The following is a 19,163-nucleotide window of genomic DNA, read 5'->3' on the forward strand; positions in this document are numbered from 1 at the left end:
GCAAAGTTTGTTAGATCCAAGTAGGCGAGCTTCACTCACTGTGCACGTTATCAAGAGCTTAACTGAGGATCATTTTGATTTACTATATACCCGATGATGGTAGTACTGTTAGAACAGTTTTGAGCATTGTTCAATGCAGTTTCACGTAGGTTTGCACTTGCAGATGGACGCATACCGTCGTCCAGTAATGATGACTTCCAGTAGCAGGTTTCGGTCACTATTTTCAGCGTAGGGCATGTTAGACACTATCAACTACGTCGTGGGAAGAGTCTTGATGCAGCCGCACGCCATCAGCCGACTTCACCGCCACGCCGACCACGCTATGAACAAGGTAATACAGAAAACGCCCGCTTTCCTAGCTGCACATTCTTCTTTCGCTTTCTTCAATTTCCTTGCAATGTGTTAGATGCTCATAAAGACGCAAGGCACAGTATTCACCGTTTGTCAGCTAAGAGAGTCATATGTTCAGCTGTTTTTTCCTTCCTCATTTATTACACCAGATCAACCCGTCTCGTGTAATTTATTTGTATGTTAAATTAGAATGAAGTCATACAATGCTCATGTTAAAAGGCAAATACCATGTCTGGCACCTTATATAATTCGCCTGTTGTGAGCTCTTGGTGTAAATTCAATTCTAATTTTTTTTATACTTTCTACAGTATCTGGCGACCAAAATTTTTTATTTTTGTTTATCATTATTTGAATAATTTGTGAGTGAATGTTTAACGAATTTGATAAAATTTCAATGATTATTGCATATGCAGTTTAATGCAGTTTTACTGAATAAACCATTTATATGTTGAACAGCACTCCTTGCATTTCATTTATAGAATCTAAATAAAATACACACCTCTTTCTCTCTCCCACACGAGGTATTTTGCATATTTCAATGATAGCATATGCCTTTGTTAAAGGATGTTGAGGCTAACAAGCACTTGGATACAAGCATGGAAACATAAAACTGCCTGTATACTTCTTGAATAGCTTTAAGAAGGGAAAAGAAAAAAAAACTTGGCACAAACCATATAAATACAAATATAATAAATTCCTGACCACATACGTGTCAATCTTTAGATGGCTACCAAGAAAAAGCACACAATTGCACCTGTTTAAATCGAACACACAGCATACGCCCAGGCCAACGGTTAATGCCAGGCGGCGCTCCGGCAAGCTCTTCTTGCTGAAAATAAATTTAGTCTCCATATGGATGTTTTTACCGGCTGCTCGATTCTACTGTGACATTTCTAGTGTCAGTCAAAGAAAGTATACGTTCAGTAGTGCGTAAATACACAGATCATACAATACTATTAGAAGCGTCTTTAAGTTATCGAGTATAGATTGATACATCTATGGATTCATTACAGGCGGCACAAACAACCAGTCGTGCGAAGAACTTTTGAACACGCTTTTTTAAAACTATCTTGAGCAGCTAGATCGGCAGCCCACACGCAGTGGAAATATCTTAGACCTTGTAGCTACAAACAGGCCGGACCTTATCGACAACGTCCGCAAGGAAACGGGGATTAGCAATCATGTTGTTTTTGTAGAAACTATGGATATTGACACGTCGCGCGACTGGCGCCAGTACCCCTTTCTTGTAGTGCTATCTTTGCCAACGATGTTGCTTTGGCTGGTAGCGAGTTGGCGGGTTCGACTATTTAATTAAGTCTGCAGCGTCGTGGCAGCGCGGCTCACTGTGTGGTCTGTCGGTTGCGGTTACAGCACGGCCGCGAGATTGGCCCCTACTTCGTGCGCATGCTCATTGCGCGGGGTATTACTGGAGTGTTGCGGCCGGAGACGGCGGAAGGGTTTTGGGCTCTGACTCGAAGCGTGGTGCTCTGGCTTTTCTCGCTACGCAGTGCATGTTGAGAAGAAGGCCTTGCCGAAGAGTAGCCTGGCATTAACCGGTGGCCTCAGCGTAAGCTGTGTGTTCGATTTAAATAGGTGCAATTGTGTGCGTATATATTTGTCAATCGTTAACTAATGTTGTCTTCAGTGACGAGTCTGATATGCCAAAGTTACGTCACACGTGATATAGTAACGGGGCTTGGGCTTTCCATTTTAGTTTCCTACCGCTTGATGACGGATTTGCAGCTATACGTAAGGAAACCCGGTGAGCTCTTCGTTATTGATTGATGGTATATCTAAAATTGTTGTAATCTTGGTGGTAATATACCAAAATTTTCACCTTAATTAACGAGTAACGAAATACTATATTGGTAAACTACATCAGATTCCATGGAAGTGTAGTTCTGGTGGGCTCTTGCCCTTTAAGGCTATACTCAGCTGTTATTACGTTTCAAGGAACAACTTTATTTACTCGTGTATTGCAGTGTTTAAATAGATTTTTAAGGGTTGAGTTAGAAAAAATTGACGAGCCCTCCTGTTTCAATGTTGTGTTTTATTCTTTTATGTAATTTGAATGTGCAATCGCAAGTATACTGTTTTAGTTGATTTATGTTTGACTTGGGCGGAGCGCAGTGTATTTCCTCCGGTACGGCGGGACGTGGCACCGGGGCTTGACGACTTGGCCGTTGCCATTGGAACAGTGTTGCATTAGACCGGGTACCATCATGTTGCCGGCCGCGGTGGTCTCGCGGTTCTAGGCGCTCAGTCCGGAACCGCGCGACTGCTGTGGTCGCAGGTTCGAATCCTGCCTCGGGCATGGATGTGTGTGACGTCCTTAGGTTAGTTAGGTTTAAGTAGTCCTAAGTTCTAGGGGACTGATGACCACAGATGTTTAGTCCCATAGTGCTTAGAGCCATTTGAACCATCATGTTCTTGGCCTTCTGTCTCGATCTCGTTCTTAAGTCGAGTATTGCTGTTCTCTATGTTCCTGGATCTGTCAGGTCGTTAAGCTTTGCAGCTCGTTCCTCTGCCGCCTTGGCAGATACACCTTTCGCTCAAAATATGAATGTAAACTTGTAAAATTGGGTGACTCTGTAACTAGTGCCCGATCAGATTGCAGGAGGCTCCGCCTCATTAATTCTGTATTCCCTTATCAGCCATTTTTATCATACTTGTGTCCTGTATGCTGATTGTGAGGTTAAATTCTTATAAAGGAGGGTTTCTTGTGCGTATGCTCTCAGGGAATGTTTATATGCCGAGGCGCTGATTGTATTAATTGCTTGTTATTTAATTAGTGCCTACCTGTACTGGCATAAATTGGATTACTCCTTAGTCAGAAATTCGTGTGTCCGGTGTCTTCATTACCGAGCGTTCAGGTCTTAGATGTTGTCTTATTGTTACTTGTGCGCATTATGTTATGCCATATTGTAATACGTTGGTATGAATTTACATTGCAAAAGAGAAGTCATTATACAGGATAGCCTTGCGGGTTCAGAGTGTGGCCAGTTGTGATTGTATTAAGTATTTATATGAACAGAAATATCCTTAATGTTTTATGCATTTGTTATACAGATTTCAACAGGAGCTTAAGAAAAATTCTTATTTTCCTTGTTAAATTGATCGATTTCATTGTATTTAAATCATGCAAGTTAATAAACATTGTCGAACACAAGCTGTGTGTGTTTGGCCCTGCTGCTTCCTGCCGTATTACTGGACGCAAATAGTACGTCCCAGTTTATAAATCTGTTAGGAAGGCCAGGAGAATGTTTCTGCTAGAAATAGCAGATAAGCTGTTGTTGGCGTCTCATTCAGACAGTGAAATAACATCATTTAATCCCAGTAATTTGTACATAGAGGAATTATGGGAAAAGTTTAAACAGATTATGAATCGTGGTCTGGACAATTATGGGCCTAGTAATTGAATAAAGGACAGAGGGACCCACCGTCGGTTAATAACGAGATTCGGAAAACTTTAAGAAGCCAGAGGCTGTTGGAGTATCGCTTCAAAAGAGAGCGCTTAAATCACGAATAGCAAAGGTTATCAGAGATTCATTCGTCTGTGAAAAGATCTGTTCGCGAAGCATACATCAAGTACTACCGTCATTCATTAGCAACAGATCTGGTTCGGAACTTGAGGAAATTTTTGTCCTATGTAAGATCACTGTGGGTCTAAGGCTTCCATCCGTTCACATGTTGAACAGCCAGGTGCAGCAGTTGAAGACAGCAAAACGAAATTCCAAGTTCAAGGAATCGTTAAAGCAGAAGGACCGTACAAACATGCCGCCTTTAGACCATCGAACAGACTGCCGTATGGACGACATAGTAAGAAGCGTGCCTGGCGTAGACAAACAACTGAAAGAGTTGAAAACAAACAAGTCATCAGGTCCGGATGGAATTAAAGTTCGCTTTGTCAAACAGTACCCTACAGCCTTGGCCCCTTACCTCGCCTGCATTTATCGCACATCTCTCACCCAACTCAAAGTACCAGTGACTGGAAAAAGTGCAAGAGGTAAGAGGCGACTGGAAAAAAGTGCGGGATAAGAAGCGTGAAAGAACGGACCCACAAAATTACAGTCCAATATCCCTATCAGCGGTTTTCTGCAAAATACTTCAACACATTCTCAGTTCGAACATAAGAAATTTACTTCAGACTAAGAATCTTATGCCTACAGTTCAGCATGTATTTAGAAAATATCGCTTGTGCGGAACTCACCTTGCCCTTTTCTCACATGATATACTGGGAACTATGGATGAAGGGCATCAGGAAGATTCCGTATTCCTACATTTCCCGAAAGCGTTTAACACGGTGTACCATTGGAGACTGTTAAAGAAGGTACGAGCATGTGGAATGTTAAAGAAGGTACGAGCATGTGGAATGAGTTCTCAGGTATGTGAGTGACTCGAAGACTTCGAAGACGTCTTAAGTTATAGAACCCAGTACGTTGTTTTTGACAGCGAGTGTTCAGCAGAGACAAGGACCTCGTAACGAGTGCCCTTGGGAAGTGTGATAGGACCGCTGTTATTCGCTGTATACATAAATGATTTGCCAGACAGGGTGGGCCGCAATCTGTGGTCGTTTGACGATGATGTGGTATACGGTAAAGCGTCGAAGACGAGAGCCGCGCGGGATAGCCGCGCTGTCTTGGGCGCCTTGTCACGGTCCGCGCGGCTCCTCCCCGTCCAAGGTTCGAGTCCTCCCTCGGGCATGCGTGTGTGTGTTGTCCTTAGCGTGAGTTACTTCAAGTTGTATTAAGTAGTGCGTAAACTTTAGTGACCGACGACCTCAGCAGTTTGGTCCCATAAGATTATGCCACTACTACCACTTACCATCGAAGTCAAGTGACTGTAAGAGGATACAAAATGACTTAGATAAAATTTCTAGTTAGTGTGACGAATGACAGCTAGCTCAATATGTAGGAAAATGTAAGTAAATACGGACGAGTAGGAAAAAGAAACTCTTAAGGTTCGGATACAGCATTGGTAGTGTCCTGCTTGACACCATCACGTAGTTTACATATCTCGGTGTAAGGTTGCAAATCGATATGAAGTGGAACGAGCATGTCAGGAGTGTGGTAGGGAAGGTGAATGGTCGATTTCGCTTTATTGGGAAAATTATGGGAAAGTTTGGTTCATCTGTAAAGGACACCGCATACAAGACGCTCCTACGACCTATTCTCGGGTACTGCTCTAGTGTTTGGGACACGTACCAAGTCTGATTAAAGGAAGACACCGGAGAACTTCAGAGGCGGGCTACTAGATTTTTTACTGGTAGGTTAGAAGAACGCGCAAGTGTTACAGACATGCTTTGGAAACACAAATGGGAATCCCTGGAGGGAAGGCGACTTTATTTTCGAGGGGAACTTTTGAGAACATTTATACAATCGGCATTTTAGGCTGAGTGCAGAACGATTGTACCGCCTCCAACATACATTCCACGAAAGAGCCAGGTAGATAAATTACGAGAAATTAGGGCTCATACGGAGACATACAGACAGTCATTTTTCCTTCGCTCTGTTTGCGAGTGGAATAGGGAAGGAAGTGACAAGTAGTGATACGAGACACCCACCGCCACGCGCCGTACTGTGGATCACGGAGTATCTATGTAGATGTTGATGTAGATATAACAAGTCGTCAAATGAAAGTAATCGTGAGATGGCTACCAAGGCAAAGAGTTGTTAAACATAAATTTAGTCCCCATACCAAAACTCGTGAAATTAATGATCTCCTTTAAGCATCTTGCTCCTGTTCTATCAATCACAGCATATGTATGATTTACGGTATTAGTTATCTCACTCCATACATACATACGTGGAAAGACAGTATCTCGAGAATAATCCTCCACAAAATAAAAGCCGACAGAACAGTGATGATAGCCGCTTTTGCAGCAAGATAGAAGTGACGTCACATAAACGTAAAATTAACTCTGGTCGCCAAAGAGGATGATTTCACCTGTGTGGCCCCAAAAAACAAAAAATCTCTGTGGCAGAGATCACAAAATTTAGAGTCAGTTCTCATCATTCACGCACCTCATACTCGTTTTCAGATGTATGAAACAAGTAGTTGATACACGATCCCACACTGAAGCGCCAAAGCGTATTCAAATAGGGTCGGCAACGCCTATATAAAACAAGTGTCTGTCGCAGTTACTAGATCAGTTACTGCTGTTAAAGTGACAGGTTATCAAGGTTTAAGTGAGATTGAACGTAGTGCTATAGTCAGCGCACAAGCGATGGGACACAGCATCGCCGAGGTAGCGATGAAATGGGGATTTTCTCGTACAATCATTTCAGGAGTGTACCGTGAATATCAGGAAACCTGTAAAACATCAAATCTCCGACATCGCTGCGACCGAAAAAACACCCTGCAAGAACGGGACCAATGACGACTGAAGTGAATCGTTCACGGTGAAAGAAGTGCAACCCTCCCGCACATTGCTTCAGATTTCAAACCTCGGCCACCAAGAAGTTCAGCGTGGAAACCTTTCAACGAAGCATCATCGATATGGGCTTCCGGAGCTGAGGGCCCACAGACGTACCCTTGATGACTGCACGACACAAAGCTTACCTGGACCTGCCAACTCTGACATTGGATTGTTGATGACCGGAAACGTATTGCCTGCTCGGGCGAGTCTTGTTTCAGGTTGTATCGAGCAGATAGACGTGTACGGGTATGGAGACAACCTCATGAATCCGTGGATCGTGGATGTCAGCAGGGGCCTGTTCAAGCTGGTGGAGGCTCTGTAATGGTGTAGGGCGTGTGCAGTTTGAATGATATGGGACCCCTTATATGTCTCATTAGGACTCCGACAGGTGACACGTACGTAAACATCCTGTCTGATAACCTGCATACATTGTGGGTTCCGACGGAATTCCAGAATTACAATGCGACACCCCAGATGTCCAGAAATGCTACAGAGTGGCTCTAGAAACCCCCTCCTGTGCTTCATCACTTTCGCTGGCCACCAAACTCTCCAGACATAAACATTATTGAGCATGTGTGGGACGCCTTGCAACGTGCTGTCCAGAAGAAATCACCACTCCTTCGTACTCTTAAGGATTTAGGAACAGCCCTGCAGGATTCATGGTGTCAGTTCCATCCAGCACTACTGAGACATTAGTCGAGTCCATGCTACGTCGTGTTGCGGCATTTGTGCGTGCTCCCGGGGTCCCTCCACGTTATTAGGCTGGTGTACTTGTTCTTTGGCTTTTCAGTGTATCTTCCACGTTTGATAAAACAGGGAAATTATTACTCGTTCTTTTCTTTGTTTCACCGGCCGGCGTGGCCGAGCGGTTCTAGACGCCACACACTGGAACCGCGCGACCGCTACGGGCGCAGGTTCGAATCCTGCTTCGGGTATTGATGTGTGTGATGTCCTTAGGTTAGTTAGGATTAAGTGGTTCTAAGTTCTGGGGGACTGATGACCACAGCAGTTAAGTCCCATAGTGCTCAGAGCCATTTGAACCTTTTTTTTCTATATTTCACTTCAAGCAGTAGACTGATAAAAATTTATCGAACACATCTTTGTTTATTCATCTTTCTCCTTATTTAACACACATTTACAGGATACGTACTGGATATAGGTTTGGGGATAAAGCTCTTTCAAAGGAGACCAGATCAAATGACGCATAGGTTAGATAAACAGTTATCGTGAACTAAGCGAATTGTAAATATAACCCACTTCATGCACCGTATTTGAACGAAAAACACAGAGAAAGTACACTGCATACACTATGTCACGCTAGGGCGGCATCCACAGGAGCGTGGAACAGTGTATGTATATAATGTGTTTACTGTAGACTGAAAGAGAGATGACAGCTTTGTGCTTCAAAAAATATTTCCGTGTGTTAGCTACATTGTGTACGCCTTAACCTATGACCTAAAATATACCAGCCGTCAAATACGCAGCGACGACATCTTTCATGAGAAATTTTTCTAATCAAATACGAAGCTTTACTTATCTGCAAAATATTAAAATAATCTTAGCAATATGGAGACTGTAGCTGGTTCATAAACTAACATTAATGCAACAGTATCAGATGTGAAAAAATGAAGCAGCTTTAACAATTACAGTGAAATCGCACGAGCAAACTTACTTCCTACGAATATCTCACAGGTCTGGAAACCACAGTTTTAAATTTTTTCTCAGAAAATAAGAACGTTTAATGAAAAATAGCGCCGGCGGAGTGGCCGTGCGGTTCTAGGCGCTACAGTCTGGAGCCGAGCGACCACTACGGTCGCAGGTTCGAATCCTGCCTCGGGCATGGATGTGTGTGACGTCCTTAGGTTAGTTAGGTTTAATTAGTTCTAAGTTCTAGGCGACTGATGACCTCAGAAGTTAAGTCGCATAGTGCTCAGAGCCATATTTTTGAAAAATAGCCTCCTAATTTAGCTGCGTGTACTTACTCAAAATATTTTTTATAAGTTTCGACGGCTGACAAAAAAAGTATTTGAATTCAGCGATCCACGCGGTCGCAGCACGACTATAGACAGATCTGTTATATGCCACACGGCTTCTGTTACATAAGGTTTTAGTTTGTGTAGCCTCTACGGTATGTGCCCTTTCTTCAGTGTTCTGAACGGAAAATATGTGATCCGTAGTTGTTGCCACAAGTTATGAGCAAGTAAGGAATCAAAATTTAACGATCTCTTTCTAAGACTTACTGGTCTCAAATCCGTTACCGGGTTTATACACTCCTGGAAACTGAAATAAGAACACCGTGAATTCATTGTCCCAGGAAGGGGAAACTTTATTGACACATTCCTGGGGTCAGATAAATCACATGATCACACTGACAGAACCACAGGCACATAGACACAGGCAACAGAGTATGCACAATGTCGGCACTAGTACAGTGTATATCCACCTTTCGCAGCAATGCAGGCTGCTATTCTCCCATCGAGACGATCGTAGAGATGCTGGATGTAGTCCTGTGGAACGGCTTGCCATGCCATTTCCACCTGGCGCCTCAGTTGGACCAGCGTTCGTGCTGGACGTGCAGACCGCGTAAGACGACGCTTCATCCAGTCCCAAACATGCTCAATGGGGGACAGATCCGGAGATCTTGCTGGCCAGGGTAGTTGACTTGCACCTTCTAGAGCACGTTGGGTGGCACGGGATACATGGGGACGTGCACTGTCCTGTTGGAACAGCAAGTTCTCTTGCCGGTCTAGGAATGGTAGAACGATGGGTTCGATGACGGTTTGGATGTACCGTGCACTATTCATTGTCCCCTCGACAATCACCAGTGGTGTACGCCCAGTGTAGGAGATCGCTCCCCACACCATGATGCCGGGTGTTGGCCCTGTGTGCCTCGGTCGTATGCAGTCCTGATTGTGGCGCTCACCTGCACGGCGCCAAACACGCATACGACCATCATTGGCACCAAGGCAGAAGCGACTCTCATCGCTGAAGACGACACGTCTCCATTCGTCCCTCCATTCACGCCTGTCGCGACACCACTGGAGGCGGGCTGCACGATGTTGGGGCGTGAGCGGAAGACGGCCTAACGGTGTGCGGGACCGTAGCCCAGCTTCATGGAGACGGTTGCGAATGGTCCTCGCCGATACCCCAGGAGCAACAGTGTCCCTAATTTGCTGGGAAGTGGCGGTGCGGTCCCCTACGGCACTGCGTAGGATCCTACGGTCTTGGCGTGCATCCGTGCGTCGCTGCGGTCCGGTCCCAGGTCGACGGGCACGTGCACCTTCCGCCGACCACTGGCGACAACATCGATGTACTGTGGAGACCTCACGCCCCACGTGTTGAGCAATTCGGCGGTACGTCCACCCGGCCTCCCGCATGCCCACTATACGCCCTCGCTCAAAGTCCGTCAATTGCACATACGGTTCACGTCCACGCTGTCGCGGCATGCTACCAGTGTTAAAGACTGCGATGGAGCTCCGTATGCCACGGCAAACTGGCTGACACTGACGGCGGCGGTGCACAAATGCTGCGCAGCTAGCGCCATTCGACGGCCAACACCGCGGTTCCTGGTGTGTCCGCTGTGCCGTGCGTGTGATCATTGCTTGTACAGCCCTCTCGCAGTGTCCGGAGCAAGTATGGTGGGTCTGACACACCGGTGTCAATGTGTTCTTTTTTCCATTTCCAGGAGTGTATCTTAGATCGTCCGGTAAACCACTGCTACGTTCTGATTTCGAAGAGTGTATTTCAGTCAACATTGTCAAATCCTTGCTCTAAGTCTACAAATGGTACATACGTAGTTTTGCCTTTCCTTCAACTATCTTAAGTGCAGTCATAGGTTCAGTACTGCCCCACGTATTCCTACGAGGGCGTGCTGACAAATAATGCCTCCTGATTTTTAACGCGAAAACTCAAAGCCTTTTAAATAAAAGAAACGCTATTAACATGCTACACATTTATTTTTCATGTCTACTTATTTACAGTTCTCCTCTGTTAGGGGGCTCTGAATTGTAGCGTGTAACATGGTGGTGTGTAACGTAAATATGTGGGTGCGTCAGGAGCAGCGTGCAGTAATCGAGTTTCGGATCGATAAGTACGTCTACACATGGAGCTCCGTCTCTTTCAGCATGGAAATGCCACACCAAACACGAGCGCTGCGACATCTGCAACAATCCGACGCCTTGGGTTTACTGTCATCGATCATACTCCGTAGAGTCCCGTCTTGATGCCATCCGATTTTCAACTGTCTCCAAAACTTAAACAATATCTGCAAGGACTTTACATTCATAGTAATGAAGCGGTGCAAGCAGAGGTAGGGTTATGGCTCCGTCAACAAAGTCAGACATTCTACAGTGACGGTATCAACGAACTGGTCTCTCGTTGGGAGAAATGTGTTCGTGGCCAGTGTGATTATGTTGAGAAAAAAAGATGTACAATATTAATCAAGTTGGTTTTATATAAAAAGCTTTAAGAGTTTTTACATTAAATATTTAGAGGAATTACCTTTCTAGCATACTCTCGTACTAAAATTTCATTTCAGTTGCTTTAAGTTTACGTAAAGTATTGCTGTTTTTATGTTTATTTTTGGCCTAACGCATGGAAACCAGTCTACTTTCATACTTACAGTCGATGGTAAGTATTCTTCGCTGTCCTATACTTTCAATTGTCTGCATAACTGGGCTTTACTGCTTTCTGGAAGAGTGACTAGTATGAAAGGAAGTGTCCCGGACTGCATAATATGAAGGAATAAATATTACGTACCCTCATATGGTACAGGAACAGAAGCAGGAAAATTTTCAAGCAGACTGGAGTGTGGTCTGGAACAGTTAAAGGAGTTGAGTCTAATAAATAAATTACGAAGCTCTTTGAATACTTAACTTTAATCCACAATTGGAGAACATCGCTCTTGTTGATACATTAATTATAATCTCCATATAAACTGGTAATGGCGCCTTGCTAGGTCGTAGCAAATGACGTAGCTGAAGGCTATGCTAACTATCGTCTCGGCAAATGAGAGCGTATTTGTCAGTGAACCCTTCCTAGCAAAGTCGGCTGTACAACTGGGCGAGTGCTAGGAAGTCTCTCTAGACCTGCCGTGTGGCGGCGCTCGGTCTGCAATCACTGACAGTGGTGACACGCGGGTCCGACGTATACTAACGGACCGCTACCACCTAGCAAGTGTGGTGTCTGGCAGTGACACCACACTCCCCACATCACAGAACCTTGAAAATATGTCGATTTCCTGGACAAAATTTGGGAGGTAACGGTCACCACGGATCTTCACACACAAACACGGCTAACACCTTGTGTCAGAGGATATCTGGACTTGTCTGTGAATAACACATTTTACCAGTGACGAAGTTGCCAGCTGACATCAAAACTGTGAAACTGAAGGCGAAGTGCAAGTTGTCGTGTCAAGCGGGATACTCTAATAAGATGTCTGGGCTGTAAGGTCCTTTCTCGTAACCTGTTTATTACAGTCTGATTGGACACAGTGGCTCCAGTGGCCCTTCTGAGATCGTCTAGCAGTGCTACGGCGTTAATGGTAGGAGTCCGCAACGCAGAGATGGCCAGATATCGGTCTTCACGTGGTGTTGCAATGCGTCGGGTACCTTGTCCAACACTCCCTGTAGCGTGTCCACACGCTATGAAACATGGAGAGGCATTGGCAGCTGCAGCAACACGACCGTAAGTCCACCCTTTTTGGAAGAAACAGAGCGCCCTTGCAACTTGAACTGCAGTAAGATGTCGCATTGGATGTGGTTGGTTGAACACAAAGTCCATAAATGATAATTTCCATCTATGTACTGCACTAAGAAACACTTCCGTTTGAGGGGTTACCTGACACTGTTACATACTGGACGTGTTCCTCCAATTCTTTTGAACAGTCTACTACCCCCAGATTCGATCAACACGCGAGTGTTACGGCGGTGCTTCGTGTACTCAAATGGGAAAGAGGGAAGAAAAGAAGATATTCTTTTCGCGAAACACAGTTGGGAAAATATAAAGAACAGACATATGCAGTCGACTGAGAAACCATTTTACCGCCTCCAACGTACATTTCGCATGTTCCTAATCGAAGGAAGATGATGTGGGCAAATGTCCCATTTCCTTCGTTCTTGTTTTTATATCATGTCGATATTTGACTGCAATGGTAGTTTACAGTGCAGACAGTTGTTCACTCCAAGTAATACATATTGGAGCAACGAAGCATTACCGGACATGAAATTCACGTACGAGAAATTGATGTGTTATCTATCAGCTCCACGTCGTCAATACACTGAAAAGTTTTTAAAACTTGACGGGTATCAGATTCACGTGCAATCGCTTCATTATAAAGGTCTCGGTGTGAAACAAGTGCTGTATGTACAGGCAGCCCTAATGTTTGTCGCCCACATTTAAACATCGAGCACTCTATTTACGGTAACACACGTTCCAGCGATCGAGGACTGGCATATGCAGCGCACGCTAAGCAACCTGCTTTGTGAAGAAAGATGGTTCCTACGTGTATCATTGTCAATCAGTCCAGGTACAGCTTCTCCGTGACCAACCTACATATTTAGAATATTCCGAATAGATCCAACTTTACTTTAGGGGAGCCCCATATATACAAGAACTTGGCCTTCAAGTCTTGACTAGGCTTCTCAACCCGCCTACTTTCCAAAAACGCACAACTGTCGATATCACCACCGCAAACTCGAAAGACGGTGACCACATTGCCAACTGGAAAGTTTGTGACAGACTTACAACAAAAGACCATAATCTCATTTACTTCACAGACAGACAGAAATTGGGAAACTGGTGGTAAGGTCTTATGGGACCAAACTGCTGAGGTCATCGTTCCCTAAGCTTACACACTACTTAATCTAACTTTAACTTACGCTAAGGACGATACTCACACCCATGCCCGAGGGAGGACTCCAACCTCCAACGGGGGAAGGCGCACGGACCGTGACAAGACTCCTTAGACCACACGGCTTTTACTTCACAACTGCAAACGCAAATAATGACTTAGACGCTAAAATACACCCTGGCCAATTATACATTCTACACAAAGAGAATTGGGAACTTTCACAGGCAGAATTCAAGATGCAACCCCTACACGTAAGCGGATTTGATGATGACAAAGCGGACTTGGTGCGAGCGTTGCAGAAAGCGCAAGACATGGAGATCCCATTACTTGCTAGGAAATTAGAAGGTTTTAAAATTTCTTGTAGTCCCACCCTACAGTCCTTAAGACGCAGAGCAACGCAGACGAGGAGATACTACCAAAGATCCTTAGGTGGAACAGTACGACAAAGAAGACTGAGTTTCTGTGGAACCGTCAAACAACAGTATAAATAACTACTACTCCAAAGAAGAGTAGAAAAATTGGAGGCGAAAATTAACAACCAAATGGTAACAGATATTTGGCGTTCACCATAAAAACTTGCGTCAGACAAGGTTCGATCACCCACTGTATTATCAACCTTGAGACGATGCGACGTCACGATGACGACAGACTACGAGACATCAGAGCAGTACCTACTAAGAACTTTTTACAGGAAGATACAACGACTGGATGACAGAGAGTGCCACCAGCATCTTCACTCCAAATTACTATAGCAACACGTGGATAATATTGTTGTGATTCCATCTGCCTAGGAGGAAGTAAGGCTGGCAACACTGACGTTAAAGAAGAAGAAAGAACTGGGCCGCAGAATACTGGCAGAAATGTTACAACAGCTTGTGGACCTTATTGTACCATGTATAACAATTTTATTAAACGAATATCTTTTGCAGGGTCGGATGCCTATAATCTGGAAAATCTCGATTATCATTACACTAAAAAACGGAGAAGACAAGAGCCTAAGACAACCGATATCTTAGAGGCCGATTTGTTTGGTAAATGCTCTGGTTCAAAATGGTTCAAATGGCTCTGAACACTATGGGACTTAACATCGTAGGTCATCAGTCCCCTAGAACTTAGAACTACTTAAACCTAACTAACCTAAGGATTTCACACACACCCATGCCCGAGGCAGGATTCGAACCTGCGACCGTAGCAGTCCCGCGGTTCCGGACTGAAGCGCCTAGAACAGCACGGCCACCGCGGCCGGCAAATGCTCTGGCAAAAGTACAGAAAAAACTGCTGTGCCGCCGCCTGACGGAACACAGACAGATAGTAGGCATGAGTCCCCTGCAGTACGGTTTTAGGAAAGGGAAATCCAGCTAGGAAGCGATAAATCATGCAATGAATATTGTGAACACCTCAAACGACAAGTATGTTATAAACGTAATGATCGATACAGCTTCATTAATTGGGATAGTTCGGTATTGGAGATTGTTGCCGAATTAGGCAGGTAACACAGGGCTTCATAATTTTCAGCGGAGTTGTGTATTGCGCATCCTACTTTGTTGCCGTTTATGGCGTTGAAAAAAACGTTGAGTTAATTCTTCGAGATTGGAAAATTTTTACATTGTAGGACGTTATGGAGGTTTAACACTTTTTCATCTCGGTAGCTGAATGGGGTAGGATTTACTGTAAGATTTTCATCCCAATACATTCTTTAGCTTTTCGCTTTAGGTACTTTGTGGCGGTTCTTCTGCCCGAAGAAGATCATTCGTAGATGTGGATAGCATAGCTCCAGTTCCTATTCGAACACAGCGATACTGAAGTCAGTCCAGGTTTGATATTGAATTTCTTGACCCATGATAGAAAATATGCTTAACAATCCAAGAATTATGTCACAAAAGCTCTATAAAATGTGAACAGAGTTTTCCGGTAAGCTCCCCACCATGCACCGGCCTCACATCTCAGTGCATTCATCTTTGTTTCTGTTTTAGAAGAAATCTCACTTATGTGAGATCTACACGTTAAACGCGACTTAATGTCCATTCCTAGAGACGTATTTCGACTCCTTAATGGAACATTTATTCCGCCAAGCCTCATACCATTCGGGCAATGTGGAACTTTTCTTTTCGTAAAAATAGCTGCTAATAATTTTCGCGGTGTTACCTCGACGTCACTTTCTTGCGGCCTAAATGTAAAGTTTGATACGGTATTGCATTTCCTTTACTGTTTCAAGGCAATAAGCTATGGAATACATGCAAAGTTCATTACTGAACTTTCAGGAGGTATTATTCACGAGAAACATTTTTACAGGTCTCGCATATGCAATATGCAATGTACTGGAGGTAATTCAGTATAGCTCCCGGAGGGAGACAACTGTCGGCTATCCGGAACCCGATGATGTTTCCACTAACATACATTATCCTTTCACACAGTGACTAGCTAATTCCAGATATAAGTTTAAGCGATAATCCGGTAGAAGCAAGCTCTCTTTCCACTGCTGTCATTTTCACATTGTCATAAGCTCCAACTTAAAAAAAAATGCTGGAAAGAAAACGCAGTAAAGCTTGATCAAAGTGGAACGTGAATAGTTCGGAAATACTCCCAAATCGTACAAGTATTTCAGTCACGACGTATTCAATATATTTTTATATGCTAATTGTTTATATAAAGAACGTGCCTAACGGAATGCAAGTTTTCAGACTTCATAATTCCTTCTATAATATGGAAAATAGCTTCTGTTTTACAGTATACATTTGTTACTCACGACTAAACAAGGAAGCTACTTTTAACGCAAAGACTGTATGGCCCTGATGGCCCTGACAATGCTGTTAAGGACAGACTAGGGAAAAGTAAATTCTTGTAGTTAAACATACATGCCCTAAAAAATATTACGGGTAAAATAGTAAAACTTGAGACTATTATGTACAACATAATTCTTAATATTCTGTGCAACTTTTTGTAAAAAATGCTCATCGACAAATTTTGTAAGGATCTGAATTTTTAATTTCCATTGTTTCTATGATGTGTCGAATCAAGTAATGAAACTGTAATTTCACCTTTTATGTCTGAATAAGGTGCTAATAAAACGTGTGAAACAGATTTTTGTTCAAGGTCATAGTTGCTTTGAAATGAATTTTTTAGTTTTGCAGTCAGAACTGCTCTATTTTTCTCAAATTTTAAAGGAGAACTTTGCTCAGAGAAAAGATAATGGAAAAGTGCTGTACAGGATTATTCAGTAAGTAATTCTTAATAACAATGCCAAATTTTAGGATGTTAGCTTCTATAGCTCCTGAGAAATGCTACAGCTTAGCTCAAAAAAGTCAGTTTACTGCAGTTGGAAGTTTTTATTTCAGTTGTTGAGATTATTGCTGTACCTCTTGTGACTAGTGCTGTCCATACTCATATTCTGTATCTGCTTCCTCGTCTACCTGGAAAAATCTCTTCCCCTTCCTTTGTCTAGCCAACTTTTGCATTTGTTTTTCTGCTACCTGAGTGTCTTTTTTTTTAGATCGTTAATAATTAACAATGTAATTTTAGGTACTATTACAATACAGTTTGTTCTCTTTAACTAATTTTGCAATGTAATTGGTTCTTTATCATTGGCAGTTCATATTTATAGATAGCAATACAGGTAATTTCTTTATGTTACTATATATATGTTTTACAGTTTTAGTTTGTACATAGGAAGCTAGGTGGAGAACATAACAATAGAAACTCAGGCCATCAAGAGTAATAGTAAGAACAATAATAGTAAGAACAATAATAGTAAGAACAATAATAGTAAGAACAATAATAGTAAGAACAATAATAGTAAGAACAATAATAGTAAGAACAATAATAGTAAGAACAATAATAGTAAGAACAATAATAGTAAGAACAATAATAGTAAGAACAATAATAGTAAGAACAATAATAGTAAGAACAATAATAGTAAGAACAATAATAGTAAGAACAATAATAGTAAGAACAATAATAGTAATAAGAGAATTTTTTCCATTTTGGTTAATTAGAGTGCAGAGCGAGGGAGGGGGAGTGGAAGGGAGTCAGGATTTTATTTGGTATGTCTTGTTGGATCCTTTTTGTGGGCCATGTTCTTGTGTGTATGGTAATGTTTATGTTTTATTTGTGTTCTTTCGTCTAGGTGCGGGAGGATGGAGGTGTATGTTGTGAGTGGTGACAGGATGGGAGCGAGATCGGGGTATGTCTTTGCTGTGTTGTGTGCGATTGTGTGGGAGAGCGCTGTGTATTTAAATTTAGGTTTCCTGTGTGTTCTTTGGTTGACTGTGATAATATCTTCCATGTCCGGTTTTTTGTTTAGGATATGATTTCCGAATCTGGCTCTGGGTCTGGCTAGTCTGGTTTGTAGTGGCTCCATTCTGGTTGCCTCATACACTTCGTTGCTGGGTGTTCTATATGGTAGCCTTGCGATACTGCGTAGGAGTCTGCTTTCCGTGCTAAACAGTCTTTTCGCGAGCGGTGCATGTATGCCTCCCAGGGGGACTGCTGCATACTCTAAAACTGTACGAATGAACGTTTTGTATGTGTGTAGTGCGGTTTGAGTGTTGCAGTCATGGAAGCGTCCCTGCACCTGTCGTATTAGGTTTTGTATGAGTCCGGTTTTGTTAAGGAGGTGCGTCGGGTGGGTCTTCCAGTTGAGATGATTGTGTAAGTATACTCCAAGGTATCTGGCTGTTGTAGGGGGCTATTCCAGAGTGTTAGTCGGATGTCATGTTCGTTCTGTTTCTTTTTTGTTAGGTGTGTGTCTGAGGAGGACTGTCTGTATCTGGGTTGGGTTAGGTCGTATCCTCCATTTTGCCATCCAAGTTTCTAGACGATGGAGGTATGTAATCGTCTTTCGTTGCAATATCACTGTACGTAATTCTGTACACCAGTATGCCGTGTCGTCTGCATATAGTCCACTTTCTTCGTGGGGATTCGTTACGGTAGGTATGTCAGCAGTGAAGGTGTACACAGTAGAGGGGACAAGATGCCACCTTGGGGGACGCCAGCTTGTGGGGTAAAGGCTTCTGACACCTGATTGGTGACATGTCCTCTGCAGGTCCGGTTGGAGATATATGTTTTTATTAGCCTTACTAATTTGGTTGGGATTCCCATGTTGATTAGTTTGAACAGCAGTCCCTGGTGCCATAGTGTGTCGAAAGCCCGTTCTATGTCCAGGAATACTGCAAGTGTGCAGTGTCCCTGGTTGAACCCTTTGGTGATACTGTCTGTCAGTTTGAGGAGAGGGTCGTTAGTCGAGTGGTTGTGTCTGAATCCTGCTTGTGTGAAGGGAAGTATGTTTTTCGTCTCAACGCAAGTTCTTATGAGGTCAGTTATTATTCGTTCTTATGTTTTTCCTATCACGTCCAGTAGGGATATGTGTCTGTATGATTTTGGGTCTGTCCGAGGTTTGTCGGGTTTGGGGATCGTGATAGTCTTGCTTGTCTTCCAGTTTGTTGGTCTTGCCTCATTGTGTAGGCAGTAGTTAAAGATGAGGGATAAGATGGGAATTATGATGTGGAGAGGGGTTTTTTGTAGGTGAAAGCGTCTGATTTCATTGTG

The 19,163-nt window shown here is 43.4% G+C and overlaps 1 protein-coding gene across 1 annotated transcript in view; it reads left to right on the forward strand.

Moving 5' to 3' along the window:
- Positions 1-235: 235 nt before the first annotated feature.
- Positions 236-19,163, forward strand: part of LOC124722576 (uncharacterized protein DKFZp434B061-like) — a 53,969-nt gene continuing 35,041 nt past the window's right edge. Inside the window, exon 1 of the mRNA XM_047247715.1 lies at positions 236-331. Coding sequence (XP_047103671.1) covers positions 236-331 — 96 coding nt within the window. The remainder of the gene's footprint in view (positions 332-19,163) is intronic.

The sequence above is a fragment of the Schistocerca piceifrons genome, chromosome X (assembly GCF_021461385.2).
Source record: "Schistocerca piceifrons isolate TAMUIC-IGC-003096 chromosome X, iqSchPice1.1, whole genome shotgun sequence".
NCBI lineage: Eukaryota > Metazoa > Arthropoda > Insecta > Orthoptera > Acrididae > Schistocerca > Schistocerca piceifrons.